At 37.9% G+C, this 26,555-nt stretch overlaps 1 protein-coding gene across 1 annotated transcript in view; it reads right to left on the bottom strand.

The window, feature by feature from the left end:
* Positions 1-25,984, bottom strand: part of LOC128031157 (neural-cadherin) — a 102,611-nt gene extending 76,627 nt beyond the window's left edge. The window contains exon 1 of the mRNA XM_052619394.1: positions 25,110-25,984. Within this exon, the coding sequence (XP_052475354.1) occupies positions 25,110-25,797 (688 nt within the window). The 5' untranslated portion in view covers positions 25,798-25,984. The remainder of the gene's footprint in view (positions 1-25,109) is intronic.
* Between the last annotated feature and the right edge of the window lie 571 nt (positions 25,985-26,555).

Here is a 26,555-nt window from a genome sequence, read left to right as displayed (position 1 = left end):
GAACAGTAAACATCGGTTTACAGATGGTGAATTAATAAAAAAAATTAAGAACCACAGGCTTGTATTTTAAACCTATAGTTTTTTGTATAGGGTCCTTTTTTGAGCAATAATAGGGCCCTATAAAATTTTCTTCTTATTTTTTTCTGGTAATCAGATGAAGGCATAAAATATTAATTTAATTTATCCTAATCAAATGAAAATTAAACCCTTTTATTTTTTGGCAAATAAAGTGCTGCACAACAGAGGTTTACTGTTAATATTAAAAAAGAAAAACAAATGTGACTATTCCTTTAAAAATAAAGATTTATTAATATGTATTACTGTAGCAGTGGTAGCATTTAGTCTTAAGACTGCTAAATAGTAATATATTCTGACGTTTCTTAATGTTAAACTATAACGTTACTTTTATTTTGATGGTTTGCCGTGAGGAACTTGCAGCTGCTGTGTATGTGATATGACTGTAGTTTTCTCAAATAAAACAGTAAAATGCTAATGAAGACAATCATAGTGAGACGACAGAAGCTGAAAACACTGAGAGCGTCGTCCCCGCTTTAGTAGTGCGCTGCGCCATTCATTTATTGATTGCGGAAATCTTCTGCAGATATATAGTATTCCTATAGCATTAAACCTGCAAACCCACGCATATGGGTTTTTTCTTGATTATAATCAACAGTATCTCCGCCATAATCACTGAATTAATGACAGGCTTTCCGTTGTAACATCGCGCAAGGTAAATAAGGGTGACAAGTAATAAGATTAATAAGATTAATAAGATTAAAATAAGACGAGTAATAAGATTATCGTTAATCAGATCTTGCTTTAAATGTGTTCTGAAATGAATACCGGAAAAGATCAATTCGTGGCTTTTGAGAATCGATATCAAATTGATGTCATTTAAAAAAATTATAAATCGAAAAATCTATTCTGAATAATCTATTTCGTCCCATCCCTACACTTGACACTGAAAGTACTTTACCACAAGCACCTTAAATGTCTAAAATCTCGACATGATGATACTGGCTCATCCTATAAACCAACTTTGGGATTCCCATGGTCCCTTCAAATGGGGTTTGACACAATCATCCCCTCATCTTTTTTTCAGCCTCACAGGGCGTCATGGGGCAGCAGTGGACACGGAAGACTGTCACTGTGCATTAAAATACGTATACTGACCTCCTGGCCTGGATTCGCCCCTTTGAAGGAAGGTGAGGAGCTTTTATGCTGCTCCTGTCAGTCAGTGGAGCCTCTCTGTCCTGTTCAGCCACAGCCGATCTCTCATCTCCCAGTCATGGATATTAACCTCCAGCTTCACGCCTATTTCTCACCCTATAGACTGAGTGACGTCCCGGGGCTGGAGGCTTTCAGTGCTAGGACTCAGACGATCAGAACAATGATGGAGTGCAGAAAGGAGGAACAAGAAACCAAGAAGTATAATGGAATGCTGTTTAAGGGTCTGAGAAATGGACAAAAAGACGTGGATGGAAAAAGCTTATCTGTTGCATCTGAAAATAAACATAATCTGTTTTATTTAATGAATTTATCGAAAGCAGAAAAGGAAAGGTTTTTTTTTACACTACATGTTGTAGGCCTATGTTTAATCCTGCAAGAAAAACACTTTCAGTCCATCTGCTTTGAGTCCAGACCAGCTGTGTGGCACATTGATGGGCAAGAGATTTTAAAGCAGGAGGTGTCAGCCTCACCCTGGCAAACCAGATTACAAAGATTTGATTGGATTTGCCCTCATCCTGTAGAAACACCATTAATGCAACTCCAAATTTAATTCACCCCATCTCAAATTAGACAAGGTTTTCATCTAAAGACTTTCTGCTTACTAAAAAGCCAAAACTGGATATCCACAACAGAAATCTGTAGCTTTCTTTTGTGAGAATATATTCAAATGATTATCTCACTACGTGCCTTTCTGCTGCTTTGACAGTTTGTTTACAGATATTCCGCTGCTCAATATTATTTTAGTTCCACATGCAACAATGTCTGAAGCAGACAAGAATAGATTGGAATTGTCTGTCCCAAATACATTCCGCTGCCTATTTCAATAACAGCTCTCACTGATGGCTTTTTTACCTCTCTTGGCCAAGTTTTTGCTAAAAAGATCAATTTAACAGTCACTTGAAATTTTTTCTAATCTAAAGCAGATTGCAGACCCATGATTGTCTGTTTGTGCTTATAGATCGGAGGAAAAAGAAAGTGGCAAAGTGGAAAGGGCAACAAAGATGCTTGCTCTGCATTCACACATATCCACATAACATTAAGTGTTTGAGGAGAGAGAGAAGGATGGAAATAAGTAGAGACAATAGTTGAGCGAATACCAGGACCAGAGCTCATAATGACATGACCAGATTATTGTTATCAGCAATAAGACTAATTATTTCCTCTATCTTTTAAACATACAGAGTTAATCCTGTTACAAGGTCTGGTATTTTGGGTCTCTGCTTAATTGTGACTAGAAGGGGGTTGAAGGTGTGGGAGGGTTGTTACCAAACAGCAGCTCTAGTTATTTGGGACAGTATTATTTATTTATTTGTAGAAATTCAATTTCATCAACAACCTCACATGCAATACATGCCACTTTTATGACATTATAAAAGTAAACATTGTAATAATACTTTTTAAAAACAATGTATCACAAAGTGCTTAAAAATGAAAAATAAAAATAAATCTTGATGTTCATGAAAGATTTATTTTTATTTTATTTTTTTTAAACACATACCTCCGGTTTCCTAGACAAGGCTTAAGCCTAGTCCCAGACTAAAATGCATGTCTGGGCTGTTTTAACTGAAAGAAACTTGACTGATCTTAAAATATGTCAGATTCATTGTTTTTTCTCAAGATGCACACTTGTAATGTTTTTATCTAAGGCATATTCTAAAACACTACTTAAATGTCCTAAATGACCTATGGTCTAATCCTGTTTTAACATAAACCCTGTCTGTGAAAATGGGCCATAATGTGTCAATTGCAGTGCATCTAAAATAGAATTCTGCCAAACAAGGTCTCTCAAAAGGCAGCATAACAAATGGAACAGTTTACTTATGATACCTCAAAATGCTATCTAGGTATGCATCTTTCCAGGTTTTGGAACAGACCCAGAAAGAGTGATTTAGAAGGTTTGTTTGTTTTCCCAACTCTCTGGTGGTAGTAGTGGCAGTCGCATCTCATTTTAATGAACCCCTCTGTTTTCCTCATGGGGTCGGTCCACTGAGCACATTACACTACTACGTCTCAAACTACAGCACACCTGGCTTTAACTTCCGCACATGCACACACACACATATTTTACTCAACTGACCACAGCCCTGATCTTTCACCCTTTCTTCTCTTATTGGGCACAAATAACAAACACGGCTTTGAGTGGCTTTTGATAATTAAAGCAGGGCTCTCTAATAAAGTTCACATGGCAGTTAATGTTCCCTCAGCGGGATTGCAAGCGCCGACCGTCTGCCACTCTACTGATGTGTGCATGAGTGTATGTGTAAGAGGATTGGATCAGACACTCATGACCTCTTCTCACATTTGTTTGTCTCTGTGATGTTAAAACAGAAACCCAGCTGCAAATCGGTAGATTTGAGCCAAAGATGAAGGTCAGCGAGATGGGTCAGTATTGTGATGTCCAACTGTGAAACTTCAGGTGGATCAGTTTCAGGTTTTATTTCACTTTTCATTGTGCTTCTGTTGCATGTTTTGGGGATTTCTGTTTGACTAGTGTCCTAAATCTGTCTGCTGGAGATGGAATCTAAATACACATATGTATATCTCTTTCCAACTATCGCCTTCTCTTCTGAGGTTTCAGCTCAAGTAAACCTCTTTAACAGGCCAGATCACTTTGAGTAAACTGGGTTGAAAGCTGTGTAATCCTAAAGTTAAAATACTTTCTCCTATCTTAGATTAATATGCAAAGCAACTACAGAGTCTTCTGTAGGCTTCTACTGTGAGCAACTGACCATTCTGACACAATAACATTGGAATGAGTCTGTTTGTCTGGCGAATAGCAGGTCAAGATGCATTTTTTGGGAAACCGGTGTTGAAACATCCATTATTATCCCCTTGAGGACCACTTATAATGTAATTATATAATAATATAATATGAAAAATATAAGCAAATTTTGGCTCATGAATTTGAATGCATAAAATGCATTTTTTGAAGTCAATAATTTATTACATTTAAAATCTAATATAATATAATCGAATATATAATATAATCTAATATTATCTGTGACTGTAAATGTCTCTCAGTTTTGTTACAGTTCTGCGCTCATCATCTGCTATTTCAGAAACGGTTCTTGACTCATGAACGAGTCAATGTTTCATTCATTATCTGGCTCGGCTCGGTGTTCATCTTCAGTTCTCTCTTCACAGCAGTTCAGTCAGTCTACTGTTTGAGTAAATGAATTATATTGATTTGTTTGAACTCAGAAAGAGTGTCAGCCACATTAAAAAAGTTAACAGCTTAAGTCATTTGTGGATTAATGCTTACTGGAGATGCAATTTGGTGAACTGGTTCAAAAAGATCTGGTTACATTGAATGATTCGTTCGCGTACCGGATATCACAAACTGCTTTGTTTTGAACTCTCTCACAACAGACACGGAAGACAATGAATAAAGTCATAGTTTTTGCTATTTTTGTACCAAAATGTTTTTTTAATACTTAAAAAAATTCTAACTGACCCTCTGATGTCACATGGACTACTTTGATGATGTTTTTCTTACCTTTCCGGACACGGACAGTATACTATATGCACACAGTTTCAATGGAGGGACTGATAGCTCTCGGACTAAATCTAAAATATCTTAAACTGTGTTCCGAAGATAAATGGAGGTTTCAGGTGTTTGGAACGACATGAGGGTGAATTATTAATGACATAATTTTGATTTTTGGGTGTGTGCAGCATATTATTCTTCTGCGCAGTTGCAACGTATGAAGTGTGTGGCCGCACACGTGTGCATCGTTGAGGGAACACTGAGTACAACTGCTTTTCAACATTGATAATAATAAGAAATAATAATAATAGACTGGTTTCTGAATGATTTCTATTTTTAAATATATTGAAATTGAAAACATTATTTTAAATAGCAAAAAAAGTCAATATTTCTATTTTTACTGTATATTTGGTCAAATAAATGCAGTCTTGGTGAGTATAATAAACTTAAAAAATACATATTTTTTTTAATTCGACATGTAAACTATTTTTAAAGTAAAGAATATACAGTAGGCTGTAACGTAAATATACAAAATATATTCTCAATATATAAATAACCAAATCAACGGAAAGTTCTCTCCATTGTATAAAAATTAAGATGTGTGGACCTGCATGTGTGTATGTGTTTAGTGCTTGTGGTAATTCTCTCATGTTTGCATTGTCACAACAGCACACAGTTTTGATTCTAGAAATCTGATTGGGTGAGACAGAAGCCACATCATAGCCAGAGGACATTTGACCTCGAACTCTCTATTTTTCTTCCTTTCTTTTTCCCTCCACGATCCAAGTGGGCAGAAACAGCACAGAATCTGAAAGAGCCTTTTAGGCCATAACGTGTCTGTGTGTGTGTCTGTGTAAAAATAAGGCCAGAAAGCATGTTTCTTCACTGTCTCCACCAGTTTCTGCAGATCTCGCTGGGAAGCACGATGGCCAAGCCAGCTGGCCTCAAGTTCAGAGAACGCTCCAGACGCCTCTACACTGAAAGATAAGCCACAGCTCCAGGGAAGATGAGAACAGGACCTCCATCATCCCCTAAAACCACACACACTAACACATACATCAAACATGCATTGTGCTTTCCTGCCTTCAGACATAAACCTAACATACACAAACACTCAAACAAAACACTGATTTGGGAAGAAGAGCCATGTAAGGGATGAATGGTATTGAATATGATTAACTCTATATGATTAAATCCTGTTTATGTGTCCACTGACACAGTCTTCCTTTACCTTCACAAAGACTTCAGACATATGCCAAAACTTCCAAAAACAAGTTTCAGTGGAAAACGTTCCCACCACTGTGAACTGAGGTTTAACGTCACATATTCAGAACATCCTGCAGACATTGATCTTTCAGCATCCTGTCTTGTGTCCCACTCCACACATTTCCACATCAACAAACACAATCCTGTGCTCAAAACACCTCACCTGTATGCTGAGAGATGCAATGTAGCCAATACACACCTGTGAAACACAGCTGTCGATAATATTCAAAAGAATCTGGACTGTTAAAACTGAAATGGACTACCTTCACTGATCCATTAAAGCCTGCCTTTGAAAAGATCAGAAACTAGAATTTTAGACTTCTAAAGAAAAGTGGCAGCATTTTCATTCTCAACAAGCCACATGATTTGAGGTTTCCAGAATTTGAGGGTTAGAGGTTTGTCAGGGATTATTCACATTCACTTCAAACTAAAATCTACCCCCATTCACACACTAAAGTATTTCGATTTCGATTCACAAACTGATCCCTGCTAGAACTGTTTCGAACCAGAGATGAGACACATCATGGTTTTATTTCTCTGGATAAGGTGGCTTTGACTTTTCCACACTCTTCTGATGACATCTTCAATCTCTGTTTGTTTAGCTCTCTGAACAAAGCCTGAGTGTCCTTCATCCTGGCTGCCAGCACCTGCGGTTTCTATGCCACCTCTGTTTACTTAGCCTGGGAAATGGAATTCCCAGAATACTGCACACAAATTCCTATGATGCATGTTCCTGATGACTGGCTTTCCGTTTAGCAGATTGTCTAGACTGGTTAAGGTGGTAAGAAATTTGAGAAATGAAAATGAAGAAATGAAGATATCACTCATTCAAAATATTAAAAAAAAAACATTTGAAATAAATGCATTTTCAATGTATTTATAATAGAAACCAATTTTATATGATTTTGTTTCAAATCTTTGTATGCCATAAAACCTAAAAAATTAAAAACATGGTAAAAATGGTAAAAACAATTCTATGAACACAAGTCTTAAAATCTTATTAAAAATGCTGAAATAAAGAATTTATATTTAGAATTAAAAAAAATAATACAATACACACACACGTTTGTTTTTGTAAAAAGTGGGGACATCCCATAGGCGTAATGGTTTTTATACTGTAGAAACTGTATATTCTATGGCCCTAGACCAACCCTAACCCTCAGAGGAAACTTTATGCATTTTTACTTTCTCAAAAAAACTCATTCTGTATGATTTATAAGGGTTTTGAAAAATGGGGACATGGGTTATGTCCTCATAAGTCACCCTCTCCTTGTAATGCCTGTGTCATCCCCATGTCATTATACAGAGTTGTGTCCTGACATGTCACAAAAACGAGCACACACGCACACACGCACACACACAAACATACATATATATATATATATATATATACACACACACACACACACACACACAAACACAAATATTTGTCATTGTTTTTTAAAAGCTGACATGCTTGGTTGTTACATCCAGGCCAGCGCAGCTGTCACACCACCTCAGTTCAACCCAGGTTATAACACTGAAGTTGGCAAGGCTAAAATGCATTAGCTCCAAGGATAGGTCACAGACGTGAAGGGATGCCCCCCTCAAGGGTGGCAGGTCAGGTGGAAAGAGGGTGACACTGGTTACCGAACACCTGTCAATAGGAGCAGAACGCACCTTGGCCTGTCTTACCCCTCAGGGTTTTTCTTGTCTACCCGTCAGCGAAGATTTGGGCCTACTGCCTACCATCTCACACCCACTTTCATACTCCACCACAGTTGCCCCCTGGGGGAACATCAGCGATGTCTGTGCACCACGTAGTACCAGATAAAGTCCAAAACGTAACCAGAATTGAACCTTAAATTGTGATCGATATGATACCTCTTCATTCACTGCTACGAATTGATGGCGGTCATATAAGTACGATTTAAAACATGCTAATGCACTTCCATTAATGCCAACAAAGTGTTCAAGTCTATGCAAAAGAATGTTGTGGTCAATAGTGTCAAACCCAGCACTAAGATCCAATAGCACTAAAAGAGAGATATAACAACAATCAGATGATAAGAGCAGATCATTTGTAACTCTAAGGAGAGCAGTCTTAGTACTATGATACGGTCTAAATCCTGACTGGAAATCCTCACAGATATCTTTTTTTTTTTAAGAAGAAATATAATTGTGAGGATACTACCTTTTCTAGTATCTTGGACAGAAAAGGGAGATTCGAGATCGGTCTATAATTAACTAGTTCTTTGTGGTCAAGTTGTGGTTTTTTGATGAGAGACTTAATAACATCCAGTTTGAAGGTTTTGGGGACATATCCTAATGACAATGAGGAATTAATAATAGTCAGAAGAGGATCTATGACTTCTGGAAGCACCTCTTTTAGGAGCTTAGATGGTATAGGGGCTAACATACATGTTGTTGGTTTAGATGATTTAACAAGTTTATACAATTCTTCCTCTCCTATAGTAGAGAAAGAGTGGAACTGTTCCTCAGGGGGTCTATAGTGCACTGTCTGATGCGATACTGTAGCTGACGGCTGAATGGTTACAATTTTATCTCTAATAATATTGATTTTTTAGAAGTAAAGTAGTTCATAAAGTCATTATTGCTGTGATGTTGGGAAATGTCAACACTTGTTGAGGCTTTATTTTTCGTTAATTTAGCCACTGTATTGAATAAATACCTGGGGTTATGTTTGTTTTCTTCTAAAAGAGAAGAAAAGTAATCGGATCTAGCAGTTTTTATTGCTTTTCTGATGCTAGAAAATGCTAGAAAAGAGAGAGTCCATAGTTTTTGTTACATCATCAAGTGGTTCTGAGGTTTTGGATATGCTAAGGAATTCAGATACATCAGGAAGATAACTTACAAAGCAGTCTTTTGTGGTAGAAGTGATGGTTCTAGATAATAAATAACAAAATTAAAATAAGAAATTAAACAAATGGACAAATGACCCAACACTATAGTAAGGAAGTATGTGATTTTGGATCTAGCCCTGGCTACAAATGGTACACAAGTTGTTTGGGATGAGATGTGCTGAAAGCAGAATCAGCGCCAGAGAGAACAGAGCTCATTCACACATCCTCAGCCTGCCTCTAAAGTGTTTTGCTTTACAAGCAGACAGGTGACCCTGTTGACCATTGGCTCGGGTGCTGGCCCTCTTTGAAGGACAAGCACACATCTCATCCCTCCTTTTTTCATTATCCTCTTGGTTTCAGCTCAGTCAAGTGCCGTACAGCATGTAAAAAAAATGGATGGAATGAGAGTGCCTGCCAACTTGGTTTAATTTAATGAAGCCGAGAGAGAATGTTTACTCTGCTCACTCGGAATGTCCTTTCACTGCTCTTTATAATTATAGAAGAAATAAGCTGCCTCAAATAAGGAATTTCTTTTACTTCAGGGTTATTTTTGCTATGCATTAAAAAAGGAGTTCCACTGTATTATCTTGTGGAATGAAGAACGCAGAAAGAAAGATAATTGAGGGGCTTGAGGTTAGAGTGACAAGATGCAAAAGCAAATGAAAAATAGTGATTGAATAAGAAAGAAAATTTTAAGGGTGTGAAGAGTGTGTACACATAAGTGTGTATTTGTGACACTGTGGGTACATGAAGTCACTGTAATGCGATCAGTGTATACAGCAGTGAGAGAGGCTCTATATCTCGGTTTTATCAGGGGAGTGCAACCACCCAACACACACACACACTCACACTCAGGAAAGGTGCCATGACAAAAGTTTCCTTGCCTTCTTTAGGACAGGGTTATACCATACACTACACTGTAAAACCCGATAAGTTAAGAATACTCAACATTTGGTGCCTAAATGCTGATTTTTGGAATTTTATTAGACAAAATAAAACTTAAAAATGTAAATATTTGCAATAAAAAATAAACATCAGCTTATTGAATCAGCCACAATCTGTACAATTAAATTATGTGAAGATAGACATGAAGATAGGGTACAGTTTGTAAATTTCTCTACATTTTTAAATTGTATTTGTTTAGATGGTAAATGACAAAGCATATTAAAGACGCAATCCTGATGTGTTAGATTGCATCGATTTGATTGATTGAGTAATTGAGTTTAGAGTGGCCTGTTGGTTTACCATTTAATTATGGACACCTTAGAACACTAACAAATAAAATAAGAAGTTATGCACAAAAAACTCAACCCATGTTGGTCTGTTTCCAGCAATGCTCCATATTCATTCTCAAGTAAAACTTTAGAATGCAACCCTGCACTTAAGTGTAGCCACATGGTTCAATGTTCAACACAAAACCCAACAGAAAGGAGAAAAGAAACTGGCATGAAGTCTTCTGTGAGGCCTGATGCTACACTGAATGGAAGCATTAGGAGACAGTGAGATGATGGAGCCTCCCAGGCCTGAACCTGTCTGAGTTGACTCGCTCACTGAAAGAGCAGATAAGAGCTGTCACGGAATGACAACGCCAGCGTGTTGTTCAGCAGGTTTTGGGGAGCGGGGCGCTCCAGGGCCTTCACTCTTTCTGCTGTGACGGGAATTTTGAAGCGCCTTTTAAAAGTATAGAGAAGGGTTTTGATCTGCCAGTTCTTTGGACACTACACAAGTACCAAATGACGAGTAGTCCTTGGAAATGGAGATGTGCAAGTGAGTAACCCTCTCTCTGTTGCTGATGGGATCTGAAAGTATGCTCTGTCAGAACAAGAGAAAAGCATATACAAGTCTCTATAGCAATGGCTCCCAATGAAGTACCTTGTGCTCTCTCAATTTTACACCTCCTTTGTCTGACACATTCATTTTAAGTCTTGGAGTCTCTACTAATGAGCTAATGACCTGACTCGAGTGAGACAAGCAAAATTGGCAGTGTTGTAAGGGCTCCAGGTGGTTTATTTTATTTATTTATTTTTGATAAGTTTATAAAACTGTACAAATGGAAGTGCAGAACCGACAAAGCAACAGTATCTCCTAATCATATTATCATAGTTGGGAACTAAGAGCATCATAAACCTTACTTTTTTTTAAATTGTATAATGCAACATTCATGTTGCATAGGCCATCAACTCAAAACTTTCTCTAATAAGGACATGGAAAAACAGGTCACATCCCATGTTCTCTGAAATAACCTGCTCATAAGTCGGTAAGCGGTCCTGACTGGTTCATTTAGTGAAAGATTCATTAGAGGTTGCCAGAAGTGATTTGAAACAAAAGATTACAATAAAATAAAAAATTATAAAAAAATAGAAATTGGAACAGCTTTGAGCATTCCAGTTCTACTGTATGAAGGACAATCAAATTTGGTTTCTACACAAGCAAAACTAGCAAGTGCAAAAGTGAAAACACAAAATGTGACCCATGTTGGCAAAATGAGTCAGAATGCACACGGCAAATTTTGAGCTGCAGGGAAAAAAGTTTAAAATATAGTTTTTAATCGATTGAGGTTTTTACAAAAATGAGTTCATTAAGCCAATGTCTAGAAATACCAATACTCCAAATAATAATTTTAGATATTTAATTATCTTCATTCGTAAATAAAATTTTCTAAGAAGCATACCTTTTCTCCACTCACTTCTCACACTGACTGTCATCCGAATTGGCCGCATAAAAGATGCTTCCGACTGTGTGCAATCCCGATAAATATTCAGAGAATTACAGTATTTAAGTATTCACACAAACATTATCTGTTAAGTCTTAAGTGAATGTTTGAGGAACTGTTGGGGAAAAACATCTGATGTCTAACATTATATTAGATCCATGCATTACAGTAGATTTTCATATAGGCTGCCTCATTAATGTTAATTTAAAAATAAAAGAGGGAAATCACTTGCTGCTCTTGATTGAACTGCTTTTGTAATTTTAATCAATTTATTTGTAATTAACAGACTAAAGGGATTTTTATATTTTATTATTTCTTTTTATTACTCGAATGTAATAAAATCAGTTGAATGCCTGGGCTGAAGCCGTGGGAGAGCTTGCTCCAGCAACATCCTCTACCCAGCACATGGCTAGAAATCCAGATGGACTCTGGTGAGGGAAATCAGAGCTTCATGGGAAGACCGCCCAGTGCAAAATCCAAAAGCCAGTCCAAACAATTGTATTTCACTGGGACATTGAGGACATACATTCTCTAAAAAGTAACACATAAAATGCCCTAAATTTATGGAAAAGTAGAAAATTTCCGGTGTGAAATATTTACCAGAGTTTGTGAGCCAGACAAAGTGAGGAGAGTGATAACTTGAGTCAGTGCCACTCTGGAATCAGTACTGAAAAGCTGTAAATTATATATTTATATACACAACAAAACATATAAAACCATTAATTATGTTCCAATTCCTACTGGCCAGTATTTTTTTATTTACATGCCCAAACCTATTTTTACTCACGTCATGCATGCTGAGTGTTATTTTTGGATCCTGCATATAATGCATTCAAGTTGTTTATTCAAGCACAGTGGCTGAACAAATCTCTTGCTAACGGTAATACATCCACACCTTAGCACATCACTCCCCCGAGGACACTGAGTTATTATAAAAGCAAAAGCAAATAAAGGCAGGGAGTATCTGAGAAGAGAATAAACAACATGACTGAGTTGTGGGTTGATCTTCAGAGTTTTCTAGCCCATCAAAGTGAAGAGTTGGACACGCTGGGCATAGTGTTCAAGTGTTCATAGAGTTCAAGAGTTCAACTGAGTAAAATTCAGTCCTGGGAACGTCCATCACATGCTACAATGGATACAGTTGCAAAGTTCCCTGGCAATTTAATCCTGTCTTGCTGAACAGGAGGGTTTCGAAGACCAGCCAAGGTTAGGGAGACACGTAACACATCATTCAACTTAAATTTTTATGACTAAGAGAGACAAACTGTGACATAATCACTTGGAGTCATGGGAAAACAGAGAATGAAAAATGGTCTTTTGGCTGTCTTTTTACCACCCTACTTGCTCACCCTGTCACCAATTTCTATAGTCCTTAACTAAGTGAGGCATTTGCTAACTTTGTAAAATGACAAAGTCTTTTATGTGAGCCCTTAGAGGTCAGGTAGTATCGGCGGATTCCCCGTCTCTCTCTCTCTTTCTGTCTCTGTCAGGACTCTCAACACACCAGGCAGAAAACATCAAAGGAGTCCCTCACACTCTCTAGGAGCACAGCTTCAAAGCTTGGACTTGTTACTCACTGCAAATATGTGTGTTCAGCTAAAGTTCGCCCAAGATAACAGCCCCAAATACTCTGTGGCAATTTCATACTGGATTCAGGCACCTGAGAATTGACTACTGTGGCATAATTAAAAGTGAGATGAGGGTGGAAATGATTTCAAATATACAGTCTCTTTTGAGTTGCATCCTCATTGAAATGCACCTGAAGAACTTTGAGTTTCTGCTGAATAAGTATGAATAAGTAAGTATGTTAAGTATGTTTTTTTATTAGTTTAAGTATTTGCTATTGACTATTCAAATGCACAGTTTTGAGCATTGTGTGTGAGTGTGTGAGAGAGAGAGAGAGAGTCACATAGTGGAGTCAGCCATCTTAACTGTCCGTGGCTTGTGTACTACGAACACATACGCTCTTCATCACTGTCACACCACTCTGTTCCCCTTTCGGGCCTGAACTGATGGTAAAACTAAGGACATCATTGATGGTCTTTACATTTATTTTGAAAAATTAAGCTCCTGATTATGGAAAGGGTCGTTACATTTCCGACGACTGCTTGTGGTGTTCGGCCAATCAAAATACACTGGGTCAGTTGGCCAATCAGAGCAGACTGCGCTTGTTGGAAGGAAGGACTTTGTAAAAAACAAAGTGTTTGAGAGAGGCAGGGCATAGAGAACCTACAATAATACAATAATGCTCTCTCCACCTTCAATACCACGACTGAGGTGCCGTTGAGCAAGACACCGAACCTCCAACTGCTCCCCAGGCGCCGCAGCATAAATGGCTGCCCACTGCTCTGGGTGTGTGTGTGTTCACTGCTGTATGTTTGCACTTTGGATGGGTTAAACGCAGAGCACAAATTCTGAGTATGGGTCACCATAATTAGCTGTATGTCACGTCAATTTGACTTTTCATTTTCAAAAGACACAAATAAAGGATGTTTTGAGAAAAAATACACTAAAATCAGTGCCTTTCATCATGTCTTCTTTTCTCTTTTCTTGGAAACACAGCATTGTGAAAAGTTGTTTGGGGTTGACAATAACCATATCAGATACTTTTGACTCCAACACTCCAGCACCACCTTCTCTCCCTGATCCCTGAAGAAAAAACAACACAGACTTGCAATGCACATCACAATTTACAGATCAACAGCAGTGCACAAAGCAGGGGTAAACACAGGCACACTGCTTAAACAGGGCAGTGCTTTTAACCCCTCAGGGTGTGCATGTGTGTTTGTGGGGTAGATTACAAAGATGTTCATCGCATCACATACAAACGTTAGATTTATACAGAGCAACTGTGTTTGTGTATGTATGAGCTTAAGGGGCAAGGTTTCTTTCTCAAGTTCTTTCTTCTTTCTAATAAAATGCTGAGTTTACAGTCTACAACCTCATTACAAAAACGACTGAAGTCTCAGCGTGCCACACTCCACAATCGGCAAAGACACAGTGATGAAGCTTGTATGTGTTTGCAGTACATAAAGCCATGGACGTTTAAGACAGCGGACTCCACTGTGTTTGATCCTGTCTGTCTCTCTCTCACATGCACGCACACACACACACACACACAAAACGCGCAAAACTCTGCATTTGGACAGTCAAAAGCAAATGCTTCAGCTAATAACAAATAATACTTGCAGTAGCGGATTCAGAAGCGCCAGATTGTCATAGCAAAGTCGTAGCAAAGTCAGAATTACGTCCTCCCCTAAGTTCATGAAACAACGGTCTGTTTTGTTGTAAGTAATCTTAAAGATTCCTAAACTAATCTACTTTCGGAAGGCCAAATAAAGTGCTTTTTTTTCCGCATAGATACAGCATCTCCCTGAAACGGCTGCTTCAACAATATCTGCGGTTAATGAAACCAGCCTTCTTACTTTGTGTGAACATTTGGGCAGCATTACGCAAATATTTCCACATCGTGATATAGACATGTGGGGGCGTGTTTGAACGAGACGTTTTAGGAGGATGTGGCAGAGTCTTAACTTTGATAAAGAATATCTCTTTTTATGTGAGACTTTTAGTCTTTGCAACTTTCCATACAAAGTATACAAAGTGACTGCACGCTGCAATATACTCTTGCCAAACTTTGGGCTGTATTTAATGGCTGAGAGTAAACGGAGGGAAATTAAAATGACCTGGACCACATGACTCCACCAGAGAAGGCCAAAGAAACAAACCAGAGGTAACCAGAAATGAATATACACAACCTCAGCTTTTTGTGCATTCTACTTTGATTAGAAGTGCAATCATGGTAACCAGCCTTTTACTTATACCGCTCATAACTAGACCAAATTATTCCTGTTTACCACCAGGGGGAGTTAAAGCTGCAGTCGGTAACTTTTGACGCTCTAGCAGTTTTAATAAACAGAACTGCTTGCGTCTTGCGGAAGAACATTGTAGCCGGATCTACTTCTCTCTGTTTATGTCTATGAAGAATCACAAAGGTACTGGGTTACTCCGCCGCGGTGCCCCCGAAGCAATCTAAAATAGTCTGAATATAAACACTTATTATAGGTGCACCCTAGTGATTCAGGACAAGCTAAAAACACGGTTTAGAAAATGGATTCATGGTGTACTCACTTATTATATACATTTTGTAAATTTTGAACACATAAAAAAAGTTACGGACCGCAGCTCTGATTGGTTGTTTCCTACCGGGAGCGATGTATTCCTGCAAATGGCAATAGGACCACTGGGAGGAGCTTGATTTTTTTCACAGATTATCTGTCTCATATTCTACTGTCAGGACATATTGACAGGTTTAACAAATATGTAAAAAATACATTTTTACAAAAGTTGTAAAGACTCAACAAAACAAAAATTAGGTTTATGAATTCATGGCTGTAAGATTTCAAGCTTGTTGCAAGTTTTGATGACAAATTGTATAATTTATAGCAATTTTACAACAATTTTTTTTTTTTATGAATGAATAAATTAATGAATGATGGGGCCTGTAAAGATTTCATCGAACTGAACAAATCATAGAAGTGAAATGCCACAAATTAACATGCTCAGAGTATTATCTCCTGTTGTCACTTTCCTTCCATCTCCCTCTCACTTTAATAAGGATAAGAAAGAAAACCTGCTGGTCCAGTCATTCAGATAGAGAAGTCGTGCTACACAATTTAGCCTCTAGCCTGGGCAGCACTAAAGGTAAACAGGTCACAGTAAACTCCTGTGAAGCTCAAGTGAGGACAGAACCTTTCCTGATATTCTAAGCACAGGAGAAAGACGGTTAAAACTTCACACAGTCTGCTCATTAAGGGGACCTTCTGTTTAACAGTTTCCTCTGCCTGTTCATAAATCAACAAACACTCCACAAGCTGCAGCTGAAGCCTTAATGTACCCTATGTGGTGAACAGGCATCTTAAATAGGCTATTTGACTCACACAAAACAGACCCTTGTAGTCACCTCCATTAATCTTTGAAATCGCATCTGCTCCATGCAAAATTTGTGCATACATGTTTCCAACGATAGGGTGTTGGTGCCTATCCTGGAACCAAGTCAAGCTTTTAAAGCAACAAATCAGTCTAGCAAGACTGATGCAATTTATTTGCTTTAACTTCTGATTGCAGCATTAAAAGCAGGTTGTGGTATCATAAAGATTGCAATTAATTACTCTGGATGTTAAATATGTTTTCATAACTTATGAAAGAACCAACATCATTTTGTAGGCAAAAGTGCCATTGGATCTTTTCACATAAAGCCACTTAAATTGAGACTGAATGCTTTTGGTCTTCAGTTCTTTGTTTTATGCAGTAAGTTGGAACGTGCGGTTTAAGATCATAAATAGTACATGAGATCAAACCTTTAATAATTAATCCCTTCTGCTAAGGTGATGGACTGTAAAATGATGTAACAACAGCATCACATATAGAAATTAGGCAGCCAAAGGTAGCAAGATGGCATGATATAGTAAGAAACAACCTTTGGTTACATTTTTGTTGTGTGATATTTGCTAGAGGATGCGGAAATGCCTTGTGGACATGTTGCCCTTGTTTCTGGAGGAGCGTTTGGTTCTGACTGTCATTTCTTTGAATCTGAAATGGCTCAGGGCAACACAATGCAGCTTTCATGTTTCCAATCACATCCTGGTTATGCAATCTGCCTCCATGGGACATGCCGGAGAATGGGTGCACATAAAATGTTAGAATGCTGACCGGACAGGCATAATGTTCTGGTTAGGGCAGCTATTCCTGTCTGTGCTAAGCCGATTTCATGAGCTGATGGGAGCGGGATTCTGTTGTTAGCACTCCATTATGGAGAGATGATTGGAGAACCATCTGTTTTGTGAGGGAAACAGAGACTTTGTCCAAAGTGGATTTAAAGTGTTAAAGGGTTAGTTCACCCAAAAATCTAAATTATGTCATTAATGACTCACCCTTATGTCATTCCAAACCTGTAAGACCTCCGTTCATCTTCAGAACACAGTTTAAGATATTTTAGATTTAGTCCGAGAGCTTTCAGTCCCTCCATTTAAACTGTGTGCACTGTATACTGTCCATGTCCAGAAAGGTTAAAAAAACCATCATCAAAGTAGTCCTTGTGACATCAGAGGGAATCATCAAAAATACATTTTGGTCCAAAAATAGCAAAAACTACGACTTAATTCAGCATTGTCTTTTCTTCCAGGTCTGTTGTGAGACCGTTCAAAACACTGCACTTTAGTGGTATATGGTTCGCGAACGAATCATTAGATGTAACCAGATCTTCTTGAACCAGTTCACCAAATCAAACTGAATCGTTTGAAACGGTTCGCATCTCCAATACACATTAATCCACAAATGACTTGGCTGTTAACTTTTATAATGTGGCTGACACTCCCTCTGAGTTAAAATGAATCAATATCCCGGAGTAATTCATTTACTTAAACAGTACACTGACTGAACTGCTGTGAAGAGAGAACTGAAGATGAACAACGAGCCGAGCCAGATAACTAACAATAGACTGACTCGTTCTCGAGTCAAGAACCGGTTGCATCAGTTTTCGCATCACCAGTAGTTCTTTCGGACAGTTCGATTCAATAAACCGTTTGAGTACATTAATTACTCCGGGATATTGTTTTGCCAAAAGTAGGTACAATTTATTTTTTATTTCAGAAAGCTTAGGAAAAGAACAGAGCATCCTCAAAAATCAAACAACACTTGACACCATGCATGACAGAATCTACAGTTGTACACATCAAATCTAACCACTCAACATTTGGGACCGGTTTCAAAGCAAAAATGGCAGGTTTTTTCCTACAATAAAGCCAACAGATATGTTCTTTAAAATGGGGCCCTGGGGTTAACCGCCCTCCATAAATTTTTCACCTGACGGTAATGTCAGAGGTAAATTACCCAAACCTGTCTTCGCACACAGCACTGACCTACCAAGGTAGTCTCCCAAAGCTTTAACGTGAGGATCTCAGCTTATGTTGAGGCAAGCATTACTATGGCTATTGCTCATAATTATGGTTATGAACAAACTCCTAACCAAAGCTATTAAACCCTGAGAACCCTGAGAACTTGCCATTGTCATTTGTGTGTTTTTGTGTGATTGGACTTACAGTTTTGCACTTGTGGACAACATGACTAACAAAAAATATTCCTTTATATATATTATCAGGAAAAAAATATTCTTGCCTTCTCACTTTCATTTCCACTAAGACGTGTTTGTAATTAAAAAAAATTTTTTTTATATTAAATACAAAACTTTTGATATACGTTTCCAACGGAAGATACGAAAACAGAAAAACTATAAAACATTCGGTTTAAACATCTTCTTCTCAGTCACCTATAATGACACTTGTATGCCAAAAACTAAAAGCAAGAGAATCCCAGGAACACAGCTCACAGTATGCAATCAATAGGTCCCCTATTGTTGTTATTTTTTTATGTTAGCATATTTCTTTTCTCCAACAATTTAATTTTTTTACTAAGATTCAGGGAGTCAACTCAATATACATTTCACAAATCTTTCACATGGAATTGAGTACATGATGCTTTTTGAGAGGCACACCTTACCAAATGACCAATAGTTCCATAAAACTATACCCATGGGGCTGAGTGTCAGTGCTGAAGGGTATGTGTTTATTTCACGAGACTAGTTTACTCGCAGACATCTCTGGAACAGCATCTATTTGAATGTAAAATCTTAAACCAACTGTGTTTGTTTGTTGATTTTCTGCCATGTACAGACCTAAGAAATCTTTGTGCATTTGCTTAATTGATTTCTGCAGCTTTTAAATCTTTAAACGAGTCCCTCTTTCTGTCAGTTTATTTTTGCTCTTTGAAGTTGGCATTTCAAAAGAGGGAGCTCTGCAAAGCAATATGCAAATGATGATCTATTACTGTGCTGCGGCCCAGTATGAAATCGACAGTAACACTGGAGAGATTTTCGACAGCGTGCTTACATAATATTGATTTCCCATAACAGTCTATTGGCTCATGAACATTCCAACACGTTGATGAGATCTCCTCATCAAAATGTTCTGTCTCCTCTGACAACCAGAGCAGCACATACAGCTACACGCTTCCAATAGCTTTACTCCAAGAGCACAGTCCCTCTTTCTGTCAGTTTATTTTTGCTCTTTGAAGTTGGCATTTCAAAAGAGGGAGCTCTGCAAAGCAATATGCAAATGATGATCTATTACTGTGCTGCGGCCCAGTATGAAATCGACAGTAACACTGGAGAGATTTTCGACAGCGTGCTTACATAATATTGATTTCCCATAACAGTCTATTGGCTCATGAACATTCCAACACGTTGATGAGATCTCCTCATCAAAATGTTCTGTCTCCTCTGACAACCAGAGCAGCACATACAGCTACACGCTTCCAATAGCTTTACTCCAAGAGCACAGGCGGGAAACAGCTGGTGTCGGACTCCTGGAGACTACGGGACATGCAAGTGTGTGGTGCAGGTGTTCCTCCAGTTGTGGTCTAAAAGCCTCGTAGGCACAGGTGTTCAGTCACAGCATGCTGCATATTTGGGTCACAGTACTGGGACAGTGAGAAAGAAAGGAATACAGAATCAAGATAACTCTTTTCCACCAGGTTTCAAGACCAAATGCAAGCCAAGCTTGAACATATTAAAGGATCTAATTAGGTCTCCCTGTACTTAAAGGGACAGTTCACCAAATATGAATTGAACTAATTTATCCATTCATCCATTCTCCAAACCACTTTTCCTCAGAAGGGTCGCGGGTGTCATTATTTGCTCACCCTATTTAGTTACAGACCCATTTTTCTTCTTTCTTCATTAGAATACAGAAGTGAGAGGGGAACATTTTAATAGCTTAAATGAGAAAATGATGAAAGGTTTAAAAATTTTGAATGAACTATATCTTTAACAATGTGTGCTTTTTCTTTGGGTTGCATTCAGCTTGTGTTATAGTGGTGACATCAGACAGTTGCCAAGATTCAGCAGACACAGGCAAACTGTAGAAAGAAGAGAAGGATAGAGAGAGAGAGAGACAGATGCCCACCGCAAACAGAGTTCACATAATTATTGTGTGTCAGGGCTTTGGAGAGCTCTCATTTCCACCATACAAAAGGAAGAGAATACAGGAAAAAAATATGCTGATCCTACAAACTGAATCGAAATGCTTGGCACATAAACCGGTCGGCGGATACAATTTTCATGTTAATGGCTCTAACTGTCAAATTACTTTAACAAAGTATCTGCACTCCTTTCAAATCAACTTTATGTCATGGAATAACGAAGACATTTTTTCGAGATGGAGCGCAGGACTATTTATTACTTTGAAATGTTATTATTTATTTAATTATTATTATTATTACAAATCTCAAAAAATACCTGTTGAGTAACCCTGGACTAAACAGAAGTGGCAAAAAAACAAGCCGCACTATTCTCAGAAAAGTGGAAAAGTGGTAAAGATCTCACCTTATATTCCCAAGGGCTATTGAACAATGATAAGCACTGTGCAATTCTTTCCAGTGGCTGCACTTTCCACACAAACAGGAACAGTTCATCCTCATTGATCTCTTAATGGAAGCGTGGTTAAGATAGATTGAAAGACAAATCAAAACTGCTCATTGGCAGACAGGGATTTTTTTTCATCACTTTGTTTTTTTCCTACGGCTTACTGATCTTAATTCAATCAGCCAAAACTCTGATCATCAACTTTGATAACTAAATTTGTGACTGAAATCCCACAGCGGAAGGTTCAAATTGAAAGCACTTCAGGAGCAATTTCTTTTGCTGTGAAAGTAAGGGATTTCCAGAAAGGGAGGGAGGAAAGAGGAGTGACAGGGTTCTTCTCCAGGAATTAAAATAATTCCAAGCCAGTGTGACCAATGTAACAATTAAGATCAAAAACTGAGGCTGAAATGCGAGCCCCATGTGGCTGAGGCTTGGTGCAGTTTATCATGGGGCGAGAGGAGGGGGTTTTCTGATGACCTTGTCCTAATTCATTGTTAAAAAACACCATGGCTTTGGGCCACTCTACATATCCTGTCAATAAACTATTATAGCACAACGAACAGGCGCCCTGCCGTGTTGGCATAAAGTTCAATTAACTCCGAGGACAGAGAGATCAAAACAAGAACAAACAACAAACAACTGAGAAACTCTGAGCAACAGAGTACACCAGAGAGAGAGAGAGAGAGAGAGAGAGATAAAAAAAAGAAGTAGTTTGAAAGAATATTCATCATCTAGTATTCCTGAAGCTAGATGTTTACCATGTATTAACTATATATTAAGAGTTTGTTTCCAAAATGAGATAAAAGCCATTTAAAAAAAAAAAATTGTTTCTGCAAAAATCAGTATTGAATCTGGTCGGTATGGAAAAGTAAATGTTTAATTTTACGCAGAATGCGATATCCGCCAAGTTATTCTATCATGTTTTCTCCCTTTCTTTCCAAACCGCGGCAAACGTCAGTCTTCCTTCTCTGCAGAATGCAATAGATCCGCTCAACCAATCACAGCGCACCATTCAACGCACTCCAAACAGTAATGGCAGCACTTTGAATACACAAGGCATCCTAGTTTTCCTCATCTACTTTGAACTTTGTGATCAAAAAATAAACTTAGGGCTGCACAATAAATCATATATGATTGTCATCCACATCTCGTCATAAAGATAAAGCTGGTTCTGTGATTAATAGTTAATCTCCATCATGTGCTTTCAGATGGATACACAGAGCAAAAAATACACAGATACAAAAAAAAACAAAAAAACATTGCCAACAGAAAGTATCTTAAAGAAATATCAAGGTAAATAGAATCACACTATACTGATATTATATGACCACAGCTGTAATTTTTATGTGCGTGACAAAATTTTATTTTGATGCCAATTGCAACAAAAGGAAAATCTCAAAAGAAAATATCTGGCAAAAAACGGTCTAAATCTATCCTACTGTGAGATTGTTACCTGGAGAAGCAACATTATGAGTCAGATATCAAAGACTACGGGGACTATGAGTGAGTATGTCTTCACTCTGTTAACACAGACTTTCTCATTCAAACTTCGCACATAAACGGGACAAAATAAACACTATCGTTTCAAAAGCACTCAAACGGACTATTTTAGCATGAGGCTTCACAATTGATTCAAAAATAATTGTCTCCCAAAAGACCTTGCGTTGGCTTGACTTCACCACACAAGCGTTTTGGAGAGAAAAAGTCCTTCAAACTGCCTCTGAAAATGAAATACAAAGCTCTTTTGCTGCCAACAGGACTGTGTTCCCATTGTGCTGAATTCTCACAGAAGAGAGAGGACACTCCATTGTGTTGTAGAGTTTTAAAGAGAGGGCTTTGTTGGAATGACAGAGAGGCTAAAACGCAACGAGTTCTGGTCTTTGATTTAGATTAGGACAGAAAATGCAGACCAGACGGAATATGTATGGTGAAACGACAGAAAAAGTTGTCATGACAAAGAAACATGCAATGCAACCTACTGGTCCATTTTTTAGTAAATCAAAAAACAGCTCAGAAAGACAAGTTGCCAGTTTAAACCCTGCAAAATGGGCTGTATATATCTAAAATATACATAGATCAATCATAATCAAATCAAAACAAAATCTAATGCTGAGCTTGTGAATTGGAATAAAATCAAATGTGCAATTTACACTACTGAAGAAATAAGAGAAAATAAACAAATGACATTAAGTATCTTTCTTTTTTTTCAGTTTTTCCTTCATAAATTACTACCATGATGTATAAAAGTAATAAAATATATGGGAATTTGGTCATACCGCCCAGCCATAGTCCAGGCATGTGTTCGGCAGACGCTACACAGATACTTAAGTGTCGGAAAAACCTCTTTTTTAATTTTAAAAAGGCCACATCTGTTTTGCTCACTGCTGATGATACAGCTTTCTAAGCTCTCATCCCAAACTAAATTATCCTGTAATTCTCCAATCAGTGGATCCAATACCATTACAACAGACAAGACATTCCTCAAAGGATTTGCTTGCAATACTTTACAGAAATGCACACAATAACTCTTATTTCTCTTTTCAAGGGAACATGTGGCACCATTATTTCTGAGGAGCAATTTCAGTAAACATGTCAAGAGGTATATTCATTCAATATCTGAATTCACACTGTCAAACAATCACTGAGACGACCTCAATCAGACCCACGAACAACCCCAATGGCGTATTCAGGTAAAGAACTGGGACCTTCACTTGCAAAAACAAACATTTATATCCCCCCAACGTCAACTACACGTCCTGCCCCAGTGAAGGTATTTGAGACCACATGTGATGTCTGGTGACTTCCAGGTGAATAAATATGACTAATTATCCCAAACAAACGGTTGAATAAAGGTTTGCTTTTAGAGCTCTGATTAGTGAAATCAGACCTGCATGACCTCAACCACTTAAGCTAAACTCACAGTCATAATTAGAAGACTTTCTCCATAACGTTTATGTTCACTTGAACTTGGTTACTTGATGATACCGAGTGAGATCATTTGAATTTAGGCAATATGTCCTAATGTATCTTCTTCACAGTCATTATAAGCTGAGTTACCTAGCAAAGTGCATCAAGAGTATTACAGTCAGAGATTTACCAATCACAGATTGTTCCTTTGCTCCAGTTTTTCAGTTTCTTTGATGATTTCAGTGTTTCAGAACATCTTGATCTGAACATATTTGTATACCTGATTACCAAACCATGAGGAAAAACATTGCACACTTAAGAGTGAGTAAAACAAAGTGGAAGTTATAAAAACTTGACAACCCAAACAGATTCTCTCAATGAACTTATATTGTTTCTGTAGCTCAATCAGTAGTGTGTGGCACTAGCATTGCTAATGTCATAGGTTTGAGTCCCAAGAAATGTTTTAGAAAATTAACCAATAAAAAAGTGCATCTTGAATACAAAGTAAATTGCTTAAGATAAGTGTCTTCCAATCCATGCAATTTATAATTTCATTACATAAAAAAAACATTCTGCATCTCATAAATAAATAAAAACGCATTATATGACTGCATTTTTGAGTATGTTACTGTATTTAATATTTATTTATGCTTTGCATTAGAACTCAGGAGAAGCTTTAGATTAAAATTGTACAGTATACATCGCCAAATATCACAAAACTCACACATAGACCTATCGGAAATGTGCGCTGTGATTTCAGCAAAGCTGTAAGGCGCAGTGGAAAGCAGAAAATATGGAAATATCGAAGGTCTGAGATGACAGCTACTCTCTCCTTCAAGTTAGCGCTCATCTGAACTGTAAATTAGCATGCGAAGTTAAAGGAATAGTTCACACAAAATGCTAATTCTGTCGTTATTTTGCATAATTTCTTCGGCAGAACACAAACGGAGACGTTAGTGATACTCAGTCACCATTTAGGCTACTTTCATTGTACGGAAAAAATATGTAATGAAAGTGGGGCTGTAGTCTCTTTATTCTGTGTAATACATGAGAGACAAAGTCAAGATCCTGAGAAATATAATGGTGAGTGAATGATGGCAGGATTTGCCATATGGAGGGAACTATCCATTTAAAACATACAAATGAATGCGTAAACTGTGAATTTAAAAAGGCTGTATAAAATACCTCTCATGTTGTGGATTTTGACCATGACCTCGGCTGCTGACGTCAAACGAAAAGCCAAGTACACGCGTCCGGAGTCTCTTTCTATCTGGACCGGTGAGTTCCCGTCCGAAACCACCTCGAACCATTTCTTCTCGAACTTCTGGTCCGGTACCGTAAAGATCAAGTCTCCGACTTTAACATCTTCAGAAACTGTAACAGTATAGGATACTTCTTCAGAAACGGTTCTTGGCTTCCTAACTCGGCTTTCAGCATCGGTAAGAATATCTATCCTGTCGGTTGTTGCCTTAAAACGTCGCTTATCAGTGTTTTTAAGTCTCTCGATCTTAACGGTCACTTCCTCGGCTTTATTGCAGCGCGGCAAGCGCGCGCTCATCGTATAGCTCGAATTGGATTCCCTGTCAAAAGTTTTGGCGGTTTTTAAAACGAATCCTGCGTTGCTCAGATATTCAAGTGAAAAATCCGACGAGTCCTCCCCTGTTAAAACAGTTTTAAATCCAACCAAGTTTAATTCTTTGCATTTGTCTCCCAGAGGAAAAAGAAACCCAGCGACAACAGTTCCAGGAGGTGCGCCCTCCTCAATTTGTCCATAAAAAACAGCTGAATGCCCATAAGAAATTAGAAGAAAAATTATTAAAAAACATGCGGCTGGAAATCTGAAGAAAGTCGGGTTCCGTAAATGCGCCCTCATTATTCCATCAATTCTGCCACTCTGTCTATCCTTAAAATCTGACTTTTATCCCTTATGCTTCAATAACATGCTAAAAATGTAGCCCAAAGCACCATTGAAGAAGATACACTATTTGCACACTATCTGCATTGTAAGATTTCAATACCAAAATGTCAATGTATTGTGTGTAGCTCTTCGGCAAGCATCATTCAACCTCTCACTTCTTCCCTCATCCACCGATACATAGCATCTCCATGTGGTACCCCGGGCCCCGCCTTCCAAATGATAGCCAATCAAAGTGACGGAAGGTTTGGACTAGAGATGTAGAACCTCCTACCAAATGTAAATAAATATGCAGTTTTCACCATCACAAAGCGTACGTTTGCAAGGATGCAGTTTAAATTGTTGAAAGGTTTATATATTTTTTTTCTTTCTTTTTTTTTTTGTAAAGAGATTTTATTCAGCAAGGACATGACCAGGTTGTGACAAGTTTTACTGAAATTGTATGACTTATAAGACTAGTCTATGAGCAGTTTATATAACTGGTCACAACAGTGGTCTTTTAGACTATAATCCGCCCTGTGATAGTACAGGTTTACCTCAACTTCTCAGATCCAAAGGTAAAGGAGTGTGAAATTTTATTTCAAATTAATCCAAATGTAATCCAAAAACTTTGAAGCCTTTTTTCTTATTTCAGTTTTGTCATATTTACTACATTTTTGCTTTGTTAGGTGGCATATTGCCTCTGAAAGACAGCTGATCTAGGTTTGATTGGTTAT

Source organism: Carassius gibelio, chromosome A16, assembly GCF_023724105.1.
Source record: "Carassius gibelio isolate Cgi1373 ecotype wild population from Czech Republic chromosome A16, carGib1.2-hapl.c, whole genome shotgun sequence".
In the NCBI taxonomy this organism is placed as follows: Eukaryota; Metazoa; Chordata; class Actinopteri; order Cypriniformes; family Cyprinidae; genus Carassius; species Carassius gibelio.
Note: the sequence above shows the minus strand (reverse complement) of the source record. Positions and strands in the feature narration are given on the sequence as shown.